The 19,764-nt window shown below is 40.0% G+C and overlaps 1 protein-coding gene across 1 annotated transcript; it reads left to right on the top strand.

The window, feature by feature from the left end:
- Positions 1 to 1,090: 1,090 nt before the first annotated feature.
- LOC122197492 (secreted RxLR effector protein 161-like) lies at positions 1,091 to 1,642 on the top strand. The gene has a single exon (XM_042901665.1). It carries the CDS (start codon positions 1,091 to 1,093, stop codon positions 1,640 to 1,642), a length of 552 nt encoding a protein of 183 aa, XP_042757599.1.
- Positions 1,643 to 19,764: the final 18,122 nt, after the last annotated feature.

The following is a 19,764-nucleotide window of genomic DNA, read 5'->3' on the forward strand; positions in this document are numbered from 1 at the left end:
ATACACCTCGAAACACCTTAAAATGACCCCCGAAATCAACCTGGAACAACCAAACAGTCCAGGAATCGATGCTATCCAAGTTGGACAACCATATGCTGAATTTGACGAGTCTGAACCAGCCCCACAAACTCCTGTCTCAGCCCTGTTTTCTTCAACGTCGCCCCATATGGAAAGCCCTTCTAGTGAGATTGGGCCAAGGGGATTATGTCCATTAACCGATATCTATTCTGAAGGCGAAAATGTGTTCCTTGAACCCAGAGGATTGTTGATGATTGCAGCAGATCAACCCTTGAAGTTTAAAGAGGCAGTAACCTCTATAGCATGGCAGGAGGCTATGCAAACAAAGTTGGATGCAATCGAGAAGAACAAGACATGGCAACTTACCAATTTGCCACCCGGACACAAAGCAATCGGTTTGAAATGGGTGTTTAAAGTGAAGAAAGACAACTTGGGAAAAGTGGTGAAACATAAAGCTTGACTTGTAGCAAAAGGATTTGTACAAAAGGAAGGAGTCGACTTTGATGAAGTTTTTGCACCGGTAGCACGATTTGAAACCGTAAGGCTCATTCTTGCCTTAGCAACTCAACATGGGTGGGTTGTCCACCATCTCGATGTCAAGTCGACTTTTCTCAATGGAGATCTCAAAGAGGAGGTTTATGTCGCCCAACCAGAAGGATATGTTGATAGAGCAAACAGTCACAAGGTGTTCAAGCTTTATAAAGCTCTTTATGGTCTACGACAAGCTCCTCGAGCTTGGAACATTCATTTGGATAAAAGCTTAAAAAGGCTTGGTTTTACAAAAAGTTCACAAGACCCAGCTGTTTACAAAAGGAACTCAAAAGACAAAATTCTTATTGTTGGTGTCTATGTTGATGACTTGATCATTACCGGGTCGAACACTAACGACATTGTCGAATTCAAAGAACAAATGAAGAAAGAATTCGAAATGAGTGACTTGGGATTACTTTCTTACTACCTTGGAATCGAAGTTTCGCAAAAGAAGTGGGGAATATCTTTGTGACAAACGGCTTATGCAAAGAAGATTTTAGAGCAATTTGGGTTGCTGGATTGCAATTCGACAACGTCACCAATGGAACCTAAGTTGAAGGTTAAGAAGGATGAAGATGGCGAAAAAGTTGATCCAACTGAATATAGGCGAGTGGTAGGCTGTTTGAGGTACTTGACTCACACTCGACCGGACTTGTCATTTTCAGTTGGAATTGCAAGTCGTTTCATGGAGGAACCGACCATTTTGCATTTCCAAGTTGTGAAACACATCTTACGGTATGTGAAAGGAACCGTTGATTATGGAATCAACTATGGAAGAGGTCGTGAAATTGAAGATTTGGTAGGTTTTACCGATAGTGATCTTGGAGGTGACCCTGTTGATAGCAAGAGAACAAGTGGAATGATTTTCTATCTAAGAAGGAACGTGATAACTTGGCAATCCCAAAAGCAAAAGACTGTTGCTTTGTCCACATGTGAAGCCGGGTTCATGGCAGCTACAACAGCAGCATGTCAAGCCATTTGGCTTGCTAATCTCGTGAAGGAGCTCACGGGACATCATATCATGCCTATCACCTTATATGTTGATAACAAGTCAGCAATTGCATTGATGAAAAATCCCGTGTTTCATGGTTGAAGCAAACACATTGACATTCGTTATCACTTCATACGAGAATGTGTTGAACCTGGGCAAATTATAGTGGAATATGTCAACTCGAAGGATCAACGAGCGGACATCTTTACAAAGGCTTTAGCATACGTGAAACATGGTGAAATGCGAAACATGATCGGAGTGACGAATCTTGAGCCAAGTTCGGTTTAAGGGAGAGAATGTGAGTATAAACTTGACTTGTGTGACTAGGGTGTGAACCTGCCATGAGTAGCTGCACCACCCTCCTTTGTTGACAATAACAACTAGAATTGGCAGCTTCTTCATTTCACATGATGAACACGTTAAATGGTAATAGTAGTTACGGTAGACTAGCTTACCTATAAATAAGAGCTCTAACTTCAGTTGTAGAGCACCACAAAAACAGAGAGTGATAGAGTGAGTATTTGCAATAGAGTGTTGTTTTTCTTTTCTTGTAATTGAGCTAGTAAGCTCCTCCTTTTGTTCTAGTTCTGAATAAAAGTTTGTTTCAACCCCAACATGTAGAACATTCAAAACAACGTCGTTTTTAGCTAAATTAAATTCACCGATGGACTGCCACTTCTCCTAATTAAATTCATTAAAAATCTCTAAAACTGTCGGAAGATGACGTTGCTACTCTTTCCACTCTACTGCAATTCAAACGAATGCTTTCCCAAAATCTAAACTATCTTTACTGCTATTTAATATGATTAAAACCACTACGATTGGTGCCTTTCTTCCTGAAAATCAAATTACAGTATAATTTAATTATTCTTTGTTGAGATAAGGACTTATAATCAAATTATATTTTAGTTTTTATCTGTAAGGACTTAAAATCACATTGCAATTTTATAATATACCGTACATATGTCATCTACTCTCTCTGTTACTACAAAATATTTCTTTCATTTACAAAACCATGTAACCAAAATTCTTGCGACTACCTGACATATTATATTGTAGTAGAGCTTGTATGTTTTTCGGTATGTACACATACCAACTCAAAGAAATTTATTTATTCATTGGTGCACTCCATATGTTTGACAAAAAGCTACCTTAAACTTTGATTCACATCACAGATATATAGACCTTTTCATATAGGCTAATTTTAAAAAAAATCGATTCTACATGTAGGGTTATTTGCAACATAGTATTTAGTATTCTGAAATTCATTACAATGTTAATTAGAAGCAAATTGCCAATTCAAATGATATAAATCATGGTCGATTATCTATGAACTACATATATAACATATTTGACAGTTTGTAATCAGTTATCAGTTAGTTATCTTGTAATTTTTAGTGTATAAATGTTTTCTTTTACTTTTGAGCAGCTATTCACGACATTGTCATACATTATTGTTTCAAAAATTTCTTCATCGCATCTTTACATGCATGAATAACAAAAAATAGATGGTTCACTCATTGTGTGTGCATATTGCCAACAATGCTTATATAAATGTGAAAAACTGAGATCTATATATAAATTAAAATTTCCAAAAACTGTAAATATTAGATATTCACGATGTCATCTTAACACAAGTAATTCATTAAGAATACACTGGAAAAGATGATATAACATCATGCCAGATAAATATAATTAACATCAATATAATTATATGCTAGTGTCACAGTCCTTGGCTGATCACTTGAACTTCGGCTCGATTGAAACCGCTCTCCGTCCTTCTCTATATCACTGAATGACGCATCCTCTTTGTTCTCAGTCATATCATCAATGTTTTTTGAGGTGTCTTCCTTCAACTAGCTTTCTTCACCATTAGGTTCTGCAACATTTAGGAAGGCTCATGCTAGTCTTTGTGTTTCGCCTCAATTTGTTTTTCCTCTTGGATGGCATATTTGTCTACAATTGGAACCTCGTTAATCACTTGTAGATATCTTAGTTGGTATTGATTTTGATCGAGTACTAGATGACACTCAAAGATCCTCTTCTTGAAAAGAATTTATGCTTAATTATATTTAGAAAATGGTTTTTTGGCCCATCTTCATCCCTTGCATGTGAGTTAGAAATGTTCCTTAACTCACGTATCAATGATGCTCTGGATTTCACAATCTAAATTAAAGTAAGTAAACTAAAGCTCTTGGAGTACATATAGTTTCCATTAAATTAGCTTCTATCAGTACTTCATCAAGTACATATAGTTTCCATTAAATTAGCTTATATCAGTACTTCAATTGATGAACTTCTACCTTTCTAACACAAAACAACCATCGATGAGATTATAATATTGTATTAACATATTTCAACTAATAAACAAGAACTATAAAGTTTTCTCTCCCTCAGCAACCATCCATAATCGTACTACCAATATAAATAATATATATGTTGTGTATTCTTGGCATTAAGGAATAGAATGGGTCAAGAGAATAACAAATGTCTACATACAAGATCACTTAAAATTGACATGAATATCACATGACATTTTGTCAAATATACGATCTGCAGGATTGAAAATGTTAATATTATCAAAATGTCATTAGACTTTATGCATCAAGAATTTAACATCGATTTATAAAAAGCCAACATGTTGAATAAAAATGTAATTTCACCTTATGAAGCAACTTTGAAATCGAAGGAAGAAATTATACCTATTGATGTGTGTAAACTCACTTAGTTTTAAACCTACTTTTAATTATCAAATAACACACAAAAGGCAGTGAACCTATCAATTGTGGTATAGCTAAATAAGTAGGGTATCGATCACAGGGAACGGCAAATTAAATTAAAAACTAATTTTATCTAAGTTAATTAAGAAGTAGGGGTTTTCTCTAGTTTTACAAGACTAGAAACTTACTAACTATTACTAATTTAAGACTAGAAAATAACGACTTAACTAGATTCAATAATTGGAAAGGAACTTCCGTTTAGTTCAACTTGGTTAACTCTATGGTTGATTTCAAGGTAATGGTGCAATGGATTAATTCTTTCGTTAGTTACCGATTCAAGTGATTAGATTCGTATTCACTACCCTAATCCTTAGCAAAAAAACTAACTTAAACAGTGGCCAATTGTCTAATTTAATTATATTCACTAGATTAATTATTCGGGTTAAGTTAGACTTGCAATAGTTAACTAATTTATTCTTTTAATTAACTCCTTGTTTGATGGTCATCTTACAAGCTTGCACATGAATTTACTCAATTTTCTTATTAATTCTAGTTTCATATTCATTAATCCTAGACATATAACATAGTGATCACATAGCATATGAGGTCAATAATCAATAGATGTTCATGCTAATCAATTATCTTCCTATTAACATAAAATTAATTATTATTCACACACAAGGTTCTTTAGCAAGCTAAAATAACAAAGATTCACCAACTTGGAATTAATCCTACCAATCAATCAAACCATATTGTCAACTTTGTATCCCCAAACAGAAGTCTAAAGGTTTTAGCTCATAATTGAAGTAAATAACAGCAAACAAACAAAGTCAAATTGCTTAACCATAATGATAAAACAAAAGAATAAATGGAATGATGAAATTTTGCCTCAATTACTCTCCGGAATTGAATTCTAGCTCCTTTCGTTGTCTTCTAGGGTTTCTCTGGCTTCTCAATCGCAGCAAGGTACTTCTGAATCGTCCCAGAACTCCCCTCTATCGATCTGTGGAATTATCTTTAAATATACGAATCGACTCGTCGAGTCCCTCTCACATTCCCCGTATTGTGATAACTCTCTGGGATCCCGAGTCATTATCTTCTCGATTCTTCGATTGGACTCGCCGAGTAGTCGATCTGACTCGCCGAGTAGGTGCCATTTTTAGTGTTTTTCTTCTTTATTTCATTCTCGATCTTCTAACTATTTCTCCCGCTTCCTTTCGCTTTCGAGCTTCATCTTTGGACTGAAAAACATAATTTAACACTTTTAAGTACCTTTTGTCCATAATATGCAATAATTTAGCTAATAAATGAGTAAAAATGTATACTTAATATGAACTAATTATGCACATATCAAAATACCCCACACTTGTCTTTTGCTTGCCCCCAAGCAAAACTGAATTTTAAACATATTAGAATCATATATAACAACTCCAATATAACCCAACCATTATGCCAAGACCGCAACGCATGCATTTGTGTCTAAAAATTTTCCTAAAGACCTCCCATACTCTAAATACTCACAATCCTCATAAACACTTGCCCACTCATCCCGAACTATGCTCATTTTATGCAACCCTCCGAATCCATCCGCAGAAAACCTCTTACCCTCAAGGTGTTTTTAACTGAGCAACCCAAGCATACATAATCTAGAATTACAACTTTTCGATACCACTATGGAGCTCTTTTGAATTCATCTCTTCTTTGATATTTGCTTTGATCTCTTTGAATTCACCACCTTTATTGTTTGATTTTCGGGTATCTTCAACTTTTTGGATTTCTTGGAATTTTGATCTTTTGATCTTCACTTTAATTGCTCCAAAATTCATACAATTTCTCTTGTAATTCTCTTTTTTTTTTTAAACATGTACCTCTCTTTTTTCACTCAAATCCCTACATGCTTAAGCAGGGGCGCTCAATCTCAATCTTTATTGGCTAATGATAACAATCTTCCTGGATACATTTCAGGTTTAGGCTGCTAAACATATTGCATCCCTCGGGCTGAGCAGGTTCGTGTTTTTGTCCCATGATTTCACTAGAATAAGGAAGCCACAAATGCACTAGAACGTATATAGGCTCAACTAAACATTTGGGTTTTCATGCAATCATCAACACAACTCTAACATGGAGTCCTAATTTTACTTTTACCAAAATTTTCTAATTTAGATCCTAAGTAATACTTATGGTATGCAAAATTTTAAAATTAGCCTAAATTAAGACTCTAAATTTTCTAATATGTAACCAACCCCCTACCCCACACTTATTTGATGCAATGCCCTCATTGCATATTATGTATGAAAAAAACATAAAAAGAAACTAAAGAGGGAATTGGAACAAACTCCCCTGGGATAGCAGTGGATAGGTTGATCACTTCCTTTTCATCTCCAACTTCAATTGCCTTTAGACATGGTATCCATGCCTTGGGTGTCTCGTCTCGTGTGGGTCACAGACTCGTCGAGTTACTTCGGGAAAATCTTCGCATTGTTGAGAATTAAGGGCGACTCGTCGAGTCAGCTTAGTGCACTCGACGAGTTGGTCACTAAATGAAAATAATAGCATTCTGCATCTGATCCAGCTTCCAATAAACTCTCTATACTTTCTGTTCACTTCTAGACTCCCTTGCCAAAATCTCTAAGGACCGGACTCAATACTTTAACTCTAACGTTCCTTTTTCTTGACTCTCTTTCTCACTTTGATTCTATAACTCTAAACCCCTTTTGAAGCTAGCACTCCTAATTCAATTCTAAAAAATTGTCAAAGCATCAAACATCAATTAAACATCAAAAGCAAGTTTTAAAAACATCAAACAAACCAAATAAAAAAAACAAACACAAAATTAAAAATTGTTCAATAAAAATGCATAAAAAAATCAATCCTCCTCATCATCATCATCAAGCCCTACTCCACTTCCTCCAGCCCCACTTCGTCTTGCATTTATCACCTCTTCCCATGATGGAATGTATGGAAAGTTACCACCATCTATGTGTGGAATGTTAAAGTGTTCAAAAAGTCGGATATGAGATTGGTTGCTAAAATTCAAGCCCCGCGCCATTTGATCCTGTAGTCGCCTCATCTCCACATTGTACCAATCCATTGGTACTTCGTCATTCTCAACCAGAATCACCGGCGGCTCCTCCTCAATATCCCGCTCTCTCCTCGAACGAACCATCCTCCCCGGTGCTTCGGGACCAACAACCAGATCATCATTCGGGATGGCATAGTGGCCACCACCATAATCTTCAATAATCCTCGCTCTTCGGAAAAGAATTGGATTGAAGGGAGGTGTAGGGATCATCGTCATGAAATTCCACGCACCGCGGTTCATCAACCCGAATGAGTTGGCCAACCGGGTGACAAGCATCCCACCATTAATTCGTGAAGTTTTGCGATCCTTGACCACACCCGCCGAGAGATATGAAGCTAGACACCAAGGAATGTTGCAAAAAACGTCGGGTGTAATGATGCTCCATAAATAGAAGATGTCAAGGTTGGAAACCTTGTCATCATCCTTTCGTTGATTGATGGTGGATGAAATGAGGCGGTGTATTAGGCGGTGTGTTGGGGATCGAATGCTCCCTTCTTGTGCCGACTTTGGAATATAGACCTTGTTACCAATAGTATTCCACCAGCCCGTACTCGTAACTCCTTCGGGAAACACCATATGGGTTTGTGCCAAAAAGGCCCGAAAGATGGGTGTTGAGACCAAGGGCTGATCATAAACCCCTAATCGACAGGCAAGATCCACCATAGAGCATTGATGAAACTCTCCCCCAAGACAGAAACTGAAGTTGGACAGGTGATAAGCATCCACTCCCCCGGTGAAAGATACCGTGGAGAAAAACTCCAAACAAAGCTCCAAATTAACCGTGTCACACCGCATATGCTATCACTCTTCAAGCGTTTGAATGGTTCGTTCACTTTGACCGTCCGTTTGTGGGTGATATGCGGTGCTCATATCGAGATGAGTACCCATTGCCTTGTGGAGTGACTGCCAAAAGCGCGACGTGAATCTACTGTCCCTATCCGAGATGATAGATTTTGGCACTCCATGGAGCCTTACGATTTCTCGTAGGTACAAACGCGTCAGTCTCTCCATCTTGTAGGACTCTTTGATTGGTAGGAAATGGGCGGATTTCGTCAGTCTGTCGATTATTACCCATATGGTGTCCAGTCCATCCGACGTCTTGGGCAGCTTGGTCACGAAGTCCATAGAAATCCCCTCCCATTTCCACTCAGGGATTACCGGTTGCTGTAACAATCCGGAAGGTTTCTGGTATTCCACCTTTACTTTGGCGCACGTAAGGCACTTACTAACATAGGTTGCGATTTCCGCCTTCATGTTAGGCCACCAATAGTGTTGTTTAATGTCCAAATACATCTTGTCCGATCCAGGATGAATGGAGTATCGTGTCTTGTGGGCTTCCTTCATAACGGTCTCCCTAAATCCTCCGATTTTTGGGACCCAAATACGGTTCATGAAGTAGTATACCCCATTCTCTCTTGCCTCTAGGTTCTTTTCCATCCCGCGCAATGCCTCGCTAATTCTATTTTCCGCTTTCATAGCCTCCGGCTGGACTGATGCAATTTGAGTGGCCAGATGAGATTGAATGGTTATCGAGTGCGTTTTCGTACGGCGATTAGTGTACTCCTTCCGACTTAATGCATCAGCTACCACGTTGGCCTTACCTGGATGGTACTTGATCTCGTATTCGTAGTCGTTTAGCAATTCCACCCATCTTCGCTGTCTCATGTTCAGCTCCTTCTGATTCAAGATGTGCTGGAGGCTCTTGTGGTCTGTGAAGATGGTGCACTTTGTACCGTACAGGTAGTGCCTCCAAATTTTTAGAGCAAAGACCACGGCTCCCAGTTCTAGGTCATGGGTCGTGTAATTTACCTCGTGCGTCTTTAGTTGGCGGGACGCATATGCTATCACTCCTCCACGTTGCATGAGAACGCAACCTAAGCCCTGATTCGACGCGTCACAGTAGACTACAAAATCTTTCGTTCCTTCAGGTAGTGATAGTACTAGAGCGCTACAGAGAGCTTGCTTCAAGGTTCGAAACGCAATCTCTTGTCGGTCTGTCCACTTGAATGGCACGCCCTTTTGTGTAAGCAAGGTAAGCGGCTTGGCGATCTTAGAGAAGTTTTGGATGAATCTCTTATAATAGCCTGCTAGGCCTAAGAACTGACGAATGTATGTGGGCGTAGTCGGAGTTGCCCATCCTTCCACCGCTTTGACCTTAGAGGGATCCACATGAATTCCGTTTTGGCTAATTACGTGGCCTAGGAAATTCACACTCCGGAGCCAGAACTCGCACTTGGAGAGTTTGGCGTAAAGCTTTTCCGTTCGCAGAGTCTCTAGGACTTGTCGGAGATGTTGGCCATGCTCCCCTTTGCTTCGAGAATAGACGAGGATATCATCGATAAATACAATGACGAAGTTGTCAAGGAACGGTCGACAGATTCGATTCATTAGGTCCATAAATGCGGCAGGTGCATTTGTTAGACCGAAGGGCATTACGACGAATTCATAATGTCCATAGCGGGTTCGGAAAGCGGTTTTGGGAATATCCTCTTCTCGGACCTTGAGTTGGTGGTATCCAGACCGTAGATCTATTTTGGAGAAATAACTAGCTCCTTGGAGCTGGTCAAATAGATCATCGATTCGTGGGAGTGGGTAGCGGTTTTTAACAGTGAGTTTATTCAACTCTCTGTAATCGATGCACATTCTGAAAGATCCGTCCTTCTTTTTGACAAAGAGCACCGGGGCTCCCCACGGCGAGTAGCTAGGTCGGATAAATCCCTTGTCCAGAAGCTCACTGAGTTGGCTGGACAATTCCTGCATTTCAGCAGGAGCCAACCGATATGGTGATTTAGCGAGAGGAGTCGCTCCTGGAACAAGGTCGATTCGGAACTCAACCTGTCTCTCTGGGGGTACTCCTGGAAGATCTTCAGGAAACACGTCCGGGAATTCACACGCTACCGGAATATCTTGGATGTTAGTTTCTTCTTTGGTCCTGTCCACTATGTGAGCCAAGAACGCCAAATTGTTCTTTCGCAGATGTTTTTGTGCTTTGATGCTCGAGATGAGGCGAAGATTCGTACTGGGTTTGTCTCTGTAAATCACTAGGGTTTCGTGATTCGGAAGACGAAGGCGAACGGCCTTCTCGCGGCACAAAATCTCAGCATGGTGGGGGCTTAACCAATCCATGCCGATAATTACATCGAAACTCCTAATTGATACTGGCATTAGGTCTATTCGAAAAACGTGCTGGTTAAGGGTTAGGATACATCCGGTGTAGATCTCTTCAGTGGATTCGGTTTTCCCATTGGCCATTTCCACCGTATATGTTTCATTTAGCTTCTGGGGTTGTTGTTTTAATAAATGTTTAAACTTCTCGCTCACGAAACTTCGCTCCGCTCCGGTATCAAATAAGATGCATGCATAAGTGTGGTTTAGGAGGAACGTATCGGTCACAACTGCGGGATCCTGGACTGCATCACTCTGACCCATAGTCAGCATTCTTCCTGCTCCTCTGTTTCTTGAGTTGTTGTTAGGGCAATCTCGGCGGAAATTCCCCGTCCTTCCACACCCGAAGCAGGTGTGGCTAGGCCCTGCATTATTGCCGCCGGCATTGGTGTTGTTGTTATTGCGGTAGTTGTTGTTGTTGTTGTTGTTGTTCTGGTTGTTTCCCTGACTCTGGTTCCTAGGAGGGTACGTCCTGCAGAACCTTGCAGTGTGTCCCCTTCGGTTGCAACTGGTGCAATGGAGTTCCCTGCATTCTCCGTGATGGTGGAGGCCGCACTTATTGCAACTGGGAAGATTACCGGAGTAGGGTCTTGAAGCATTTGAAGCAGCTGAGGCTGGAGCATGTGGTGTGGCTGGAACCGGTGCGGTGACAGCGTTAACTGCCACTGTTTGCTGCCTTTTAGAGGTCTCGGGGCCCTGACGCCCCTTCCTCTTGGGGTTCTTCCCTCTCCTGCCATCACCCTCCTTTTTCTTCTCAGTCTCTACTGGCTTCTCGCCCTTCTTGTTGTTATGATCATATAGCCTCTTTGCCAATCTCTTCGCACTGTCAAACGTTTCAGGGTTTGCAGCTATCACATTCCCCTGAATGGGAGGTGTCAGTCCCCAGATGAATCGTTCGATCTTCTTTCCTTCTGATGTAATCATACCCGGGCACAACAGAGATAGTTCGCTAAATCTTGATATGTAGGCATCGATGTTCGCATTCTGCACAGTGAGGTTCCATAGTTCCTGCTCCATCTTTTGTATTTCGCCTCGAGGGCAGTACTCAGCCATTAACATTTCTTTCATTTCTGCCCAGGGGATAGAGTTGGCGACAGGGAGCGTCATAGCTTCCACGTGTCTGTTCCACCAAGTGAGTGCTTGGTCCACGAAAGTGCAGGCCGCGAACTTCACTTTCATCTGCTCGGGGCAATCGCATATCTCGAATACCGACTCTACCTTCTCGATCCATCGCTTCAGAGTGATCACACCTCCAGTGCCGTTGAAAGTTCGTGGTTTGGCGTTTGTGAAGTCCTTGTAGTTACATGTTTTGGTAGGTCCTTGATTCATCCCGTTGTTCGAACTTCCTGCCCCTTGCCCGTTGCCTCCTCCATTATTCCCCTGATGGAGTTGTGCCATAGCTGCGGTGACCGCAGCAGACACGGCTGCTTGGAATGCTGTGGAGTCAACTTCGGGTGGAGTTGGTCCTGGGTTTCCGCGAGTAGGTCGGAGAGGCATCTTCTTGTCACGAAACGGAAAGATGTTGGGTGTACGTGGTCTCTGTGAGGCATCTTATTATTATTATTATTATTATTATTATTATTATTATTATTATTATTATTATTATTATTATTATTATTATTATTATATAAGCGTTTAAACAATACTTTCCAACTACTATGTACAGACAGGGGCCAGACATAAAACACCGGAGGGCAGGACCATTTTGGCGTATAGCACTTCTGAAATCCAACAACCCTATGCGGCCCTTTAAACCAGATTCCCCGTACCACGAGTAGTTAAAAGATATTATAACGACACTTATATAAGTCATAATAATAGCTCAAATATTTATTATAAATTTATAATAACAATACTAATTTTAAATATAAACTATATTTAAAATAGGGTAAGCATAACTTACTTTCAAGGAGATTTTAGCTAGGAGTCGGGCTCTGCAGGGGCAGAACTTCGTCGTTGAATCTTTCTAAGAAAGATTCGTGCAGCGCTTCAGCGCTCACCTTACTATACTAAAACTACAGAAAGAGAAGTCGAATCACGAGGGACCGAAATGCTCGGGGGATAAGGAGAGAAAGACTCTTGCAAGAGAATGGTGCAAGAAATATGAGAGCCCAAGGCTCTTATTTATACTAATTGAATTTTCAAAAACTACCCTCCATAATTACTTAATGACCTTTTAGTTATATAAACAACTAAACACCCCTCTATAATACTATTTTAAATGGATTTAATGATCTTTGTACTAAACTAATGTCGAAAGAACTCAACATTAGTTTTATAATAACCGCATCGTCGATACCTTTCTAATGATATATACATATGTATATATATATATATGTGTACGTATACATGATTTATACTTTATTTTAATACGTAAATATACTACTATAATTTGTAACTCGCTCATACGAACTCCGTTTTTGACGTTATTTATATCCACGCGTAGGTGGAGACATACTCTACAACTTTCGTTTAGACTCCGTTGGTTAATTTTGACTTTATTTTTAAAGTTATATTTTTAACAGGCCAGGACAGGATTGGTCCGTTAAAATCTCATAACTTCTTTATTCGATGTCCATTTTCGTCTGTATTTTTATCGTTACGCTACTAATAACGAGATCTTCGATTCTTGTTTAGGTTGTGTCGGCTAAAAATCAATCGATCTAAAATTCGAATTTCGGGCTGTACACCGCTAATCCGAAACTTCGAAAAATCATAACTTCTTCATACGAAGTCAGATTTGGGCGTTCTTTTTATCGATGTTCTTAGTTTAACATATTCTACGACTTTTGTTTAGAGCGCTAAGGCTAAATCTCTATATATCATAAATTTACTATTTACGCTTCCCGGCGCCGTGCCGGTTCCGACGCGAAACTTCGACGGGTCATAACTTCTTCGTTATAACTCGGATTTCAGCGTTCTTTATATGTACGGAAACCTTGTGACATGTTCTACAAATTGGTTAAGATTATTTATTCTAAATAATCTTTTTTTGTAGAAAAATCGTTTTCGACCCCTATTGCCTCTAAATTGACTAGCCCGGATCTGCGGGCGTTACAATTATCTCCCCCTTAGGATGATTACGTCCCGGAATCATCAACGAAACAGGGCTCGTATAATGACTCCATACGTCATGTCTTCATCCTAGGTAATAATTATAACTTCTATATTCCTTCAAGTCTATCTCTTAGACTCATTGACTGTAAGCAGTACTCGATCGTGCACCTGCTCTCTACCTCACGCTAGACTTCAAATTATGACCTATCATCATGTGATGCACGTTTAGACTTAGGTCTCTTAGAGTTAAATTTTAAAATAGACTATGCATTCCTTCATGTTCTAATGTGATATAATCACACTTTAACATGTAGCGTTTCTGGCTACCAACTTCTTTAACAACGAACGCGATACTTCTATTGATCGCTTTGATTTCAATTGTTTGGTTTAAGTCGGATGCTACATCGAACTTGTTTCCCTGAACCACGCAACATACTTATCGTAGTCGGACTCAATTCGGTACGACCACTAGGGTCGGAAATTAACAATCTTTTTAGCCATTATCGAAACGATGGTAATGACATACTTGAAAAAAAACAGAATCAGTTACTAGCTTCTTGGTAACCTTGTGACTTTCCCTGATCCAAGTGTGAGTCCTGTGCTTCCGGTAGTATAGGCCTCTACTACCATTCACACCTACTCATACTCGTCTCAAGTATTGTCCCGCAGTCTCTCCAAGTCACCATACACGAAAAAAAAAACAACTTAACACATCAGATAACAAAACAAAGGTTTCATATTATTTCTTGAAACGATTACATAGGTGTTCAAGTTCACCCTAGACTATGCCTCTAACAGGCTAAATCATATGATTCTATGGCTACATTATAACTCGATCCTTGGATGTCAAGCCGTCATTCCTGAATCCTCGCATTGTCATCTGCTTCGTCTAGGATCATATGGAATGCTCTTGCCTTCGGTTTTGGCGGAATGTTTGGTTTTTCCGCCTCTTTCTTTTTCGGGCAATCCTTAGCAACATGCCCTTCTTCACGGCATTCATAACACACCCTTTTGCACTCGTTGGCGTAATGTCCGGTCTTCCCACACTTGTAGCAAGTCACTTCTTCGCTACATTTCCCAAAGTGATTCTTTTTGCACTTCTCGCACCATTTCACTTTGTTTTCTCCTCCGCTAGACTCCTTTGAACCAGACTTGATCTTCTTATTGGGCCTCGTAGATTCCTCAAACTTTCTCTTTTCGCCAACCTCAATCTTGTTGGCAGCTCTTCCCTTAATCATATCTTCCACAGACTTGGCAGCCCAGATAGCTGCCTCCAGAGTAGGAGCCTGACGCACTGGCACCGCGTACTCCCATGGAAGTCCCTTTGCGTACTTGTCAATTTTCGTCAGCTCATCCGGAACAAGACGCAAGGCAAACTCCATCTTTTCTGTGAAGTTGTTCGTGTATTCATCGATTGACATGCTTCCCTTCTTCAGGGTTAGAAACTGGTTCTCTAGCTCAAGCAGGTTTTGAGCTGAGCAGTACTTTCGTTTGAATTGCACCAAAAATTCTGCCCATGTCAGTTGCAGGGGCTCATTAGGGCTCAGAGTCTTCCCCAAGGTATTCCACCAACGTACAACACTTCCTCGAAACTGACGCACTGCAAATGTGGTCTGTAGCTTCCCTCTGCAACCGCATGTCATGAAGGCTAACTCCATCTCCGAGATCCAATCCATGACCCCGATCGGATCCTCCTTTCCAGTGAAAGTCGATGGCTTGCAAGTCAGAAAATCCTTGTACTTGCATCCATTCCTCTTGACTTTGTCATCTTGGTTGTTTTGTCGAACTATTGGTGGGTTGACTTGACCAACAGTCCCACTGTAGTTTCCTTCCTCAGTCTGCCCTTCGTTCAACTCGGGCTGTTCGATCTGAATAGTGGCTTCCTCACGATTTTGCTGGAGCAAACGTCTAGTTTCCTCCATTTGATGATCCAACATTGCCTGGATCATCGCTTGCACTCCGGCCATCGTTATTGGTCCGGCAGCGGCTTCCACAACTGGTATTTGCTCGATCACGGGGGGTTGGTGTCCGTTCCCATTTGCATTCACGTTTCCACTACGGGTTCTTGCCATCTTGATCTATACACCGAATAAGGTGAATCCAGATCTTTACTTAGGATTGACGGTTAAATCATCCTTATCACTCCGAAACGTTTATATGCTAGTTCTAATATCGTAGTCGTACGTTTAGAATCCTAAACACATAAGGTTTCCAGATCCGGTTGGCAACAGACCATAGATCCGAACAACTAACAGCATATCAGGCACAAGTATTTAGCACATAAAAGCATTTTAGGCACAATTCCTAAAATAAGCTAGTGCTCACACCTCACAATCATCGCTTAGCATTCTAAGTTTAAGTCTAGAAATAAATCCATATTCCTAGTTCGCTTAAACTAATGCTCTGATACCAACTGTGACATCCCCAAAATCACGGCCAGAAAAGACCGATTTTGTTTATGCTTTGTAAAAATCAGAGTACTTCTTTTCATAAAAATGTTGCGGAATTTGTTCCCAGAAAAACACGATAAATACGTTGTTAAAACATTTTCGAAGAAACGTATTTTTGTTCATCTTAAAACGTTTGGGATGTCATCGTCAATACAGGAACAAAAGCATAAACAGAACTTACATTTATTTACACTAGTGATCTACATCTCTTTGATCTCTCAGTGTAATGTGACTTCATATGAACACCTGTGATATAAATAAACTGAGTGGGTCAGGTTGGGAAACCTGGTGAGCACATAGGGTTTTCAACCCACAATAATATAATTATTATTTTTTAAACATCAAACAATCAACCCAATTACCCATTCCCGTTATCCTCACATTACGTCCCTAAAACATCTAACACAAGGGACCTAGTCAAAGGACTATCATTGGGATGGAGTATATCTGGTGAGCACACAGTTCACACAGTTCGAATAAACACACAGTTCAAACAAACACACAGTTCGAATAAACACCTACAGGTTGCGAGCCTGCTAGTGTTCCACTGGACTGTCTAGAATAGTCCGTGGTCGTCATCTATACTCCGCTAGATGACTAGATCATCAAGAACATCTATAACGAGGCATCTCATTATTTCATTTTATCACACAACAACTAATACATCTACCCATGTTTTACCCAACACATTTTGTAGATATAAAATACATATACAGTTTAAATCATTGAAAACATGTATAAAACGTTCATCCAGCATAGATAGCAAGTATACAGATAATATACACACACAGTACGTAATTTATATAAAATACTTCATATCTATGTGTAAGCTGAAAGTAACTATGCACTCACCTGAGAAGGTGGTGACTCGGTACTTGGACAGCGCTTCGTTTACTTTAAAATAATTTCCTTTGACGAAACCTAGTATTATCACCACTAGATTTTAGTCTAATATTACCGTGACTAATTATTAGTCTTAATATTATTATTATTATTGTTATTATTATTATTATTATTATTATTATTATTATTATTATTATTATTATTATTATTATTATTATTATTATATAAGCGTTTAAACAATACTTTCCAACTATTATGTACAGACAGGGGCCAGACATAAAACACCGGAGGGCAGGACCATTTTGGCGTATAGCACTTCTGAAATCCAACAACCCTATGCGGCCCTTTAAACCAGATTCCCCGTACCACGAGTAGTTAAAAGATATTATAACAACACTTATATAAGTCATAATAATAGCTCAAATATTTATTATAAATTTATAATAACAATACTAATTTTAAATATAAACTATATTTAAAATAGGGTAAGCATAACTTACTTTCAAGGAGATTTTAGCTAGGAGTCGGGCTCTGCAGGGGCAGAACTTCGTCGTTGAATCTTTCTAAGAAAGATTCGTGCAGCGCTTCAGCGCTCACCTTACTATACTAAAACTACAGAAAGAGAAGTCGAATCACGAGGGACCGAAATGCTCGGGGGATAAGGAGAGAAAGACTCTTGCAAGAGAATGGTGCAAGAAATATGAGAGCCCAAGGCTCTTATTTATACTAATTGAATTTTCAAAAACTACCCTCCATAATTACTTAATGACCTTTTAGTTATATAAACAACTAAACACCCCTCTATAATACTATTTTAAATGGATTTAATGATCTTTGTACTAAACTAATGTCGAAAGAACTCAACATTAGTTTTATAATAACCGCATCGTCGATACCTTTCTAATGATATATACATATGTATATATATATATATGTGTACGTATACATGATTTATACTTTATTTTAATACGTAAATATACTACTATAATTTGTAACTCGCTCATACGAACTCCGTTTTTGACGTTATTTATATCCACGCGTAGGTGGAGACATACTCTACAACTTTCGTTTAGACTCCGTTGGTTAATTTTGACTTTATTTTTAAAGTTATATTTTTAACAGGCCAGGACAGGATTGGTCCGTTAAAATCTCATAACTTCTTTATTCGATGTCCATTTTCGTCTGTATTTTTATCGTTACGCTACTAATAACGAGATCTTCGATTCTTGTTTAGGTTGTGTCGGCTAAAAATCAATCGATCTAAAATTCGAATTTCGGGCTGTACACCGCTAATCCGAAACTTCGAAAAATCATAACTTCTTCATACGAAGTCAGATTTGGGCGTTCTTTTTATCGATGTTCTTAGTTTAACATATTCTACGACTTTTGTTTAGAGCGCTAAGGCTAAATCTCTATATATCATAAATTTACTATTTACGCTTCCCGGCGCCGTGCCGGTTCCGACGCGAAACTTCGACGGGTCATAACTTCTTCGTTATAACTCGGATTTCAGCGTTCTTTATATGTACGGAAACCTTGTGACATATTCTACAAATTGGTTAAGATTATTTATTCTAAATAATCTTTTTTTTGTAGAAAAATCGTTTTCGACCCCTATTGCCTCTAAATTGACTAGCCCGGATCTGCGGGCGTTACAGCCTCATGTGAAACTCTCGGAGGACATCACGCGTCTCCTGCTCCGCCCGCTCGACCCTAGTCCACAACTGGCGCACTTGATCAGCAGTGCCCTGAGCAAGGTCGCCGGTGTCCCGTAATCGTCTCACCATGACCGGTAGGGCTCGGTCGGCCGGTCCTCCGTCCCTCAGATCAAAGAACTCCCGTGACATGCCAAACGGGGGTCGCTGTCCCTGATGTCTGCTCCATCTCCAAAGATCGATGCCCCAAGGAGGGGTAGGTCCAGTGGGACCCACACGATAAGCAGGCACCCTGATCGGGTAAGGGGGGTCGATGACCTCAGACTCTGCGTCCGAATCACCCCCTTCGCTATCATCGAGCTCCTCTTCGAAATGCTCTTCGTCTTCTTCGGGTTCGGCAGGCTCGCCCTCGACTTCTGCCTCCGGTTCTCCGTCAGATTCTTCTTTGGGGTCTTCCTCAGGTTCCTCTTCAGGCTCTTCCTCGGGCTCCTCCTCCTCCTCTAGCCACCCGTTGTTTCCCTGATTAGGGAAATAGGGGTCTCCAGGGTGATGAAAACCAGCCATGCTGTCTGCGCGAGTATGTAAATATGCTAACATTATTCCTAGGATGCTATGACTATTGTACAGACCAAGCAAACGTTCTCTTGTTGGTGATAAAGGGTATAGTTTTAGGTTCCCTAGCTATCCCGATCTCATCAAGACGTGGGTTAGTTTTACTTTGGAGAGAATGTAGTTGATCAGGCTACATTCACTCCTTGGTATCACTAAGAACAGTCCCGAATTAACCGAGATACCAGCATTATTGTGTTTGATTCGGCATTAGGTTCTTATCCCTAATGCAAGCAAGCGTGTTTTATTTACTTGTTTTGTTCAGAGTTCTGTTAGTCCCTCTTTTTGGTTTATAGTTGCATATCAATGTGTGGCTCGACATGCTAGTTCACTATAAACAAAGCTCTGATACCAACCTGTCACACCCCCAAACCAGGCGGCGGAAACGTTCGGGGGCTGTCGTGACTCAATTGAATACCATAACATTGAATATATATGAAACGTAACAACATTCGTCACCATGCATTAATATAGTACAACCAGTAGAGTTTACATGAAGTACATTGTTTAAACATTACATTCCCAAAATAAATTGTTCGATTCGTACATAAATAAACTGCAAGCCATCACTGAATATGATTTCCTTTGATTCACTGGTTCCCTGAGAATACAAGTATTTTGAAAAACGTCAACATATGAAATG

Source organism: Lactuca sativa, chromosome 4, assembly GCF_002870075.4.
Source record: "Lactuca sativa cultivar Salinas chromosome 4, Lsat_Salinas_v11, whole genome shotgun sequence".
Classification (NCBI taxonomy): Eukaryota; Viridiplantae; Streptophyta; class Magnoliopsida; order Asterales; family Asteraceae; genus Lactuca; species Lactuca sativa.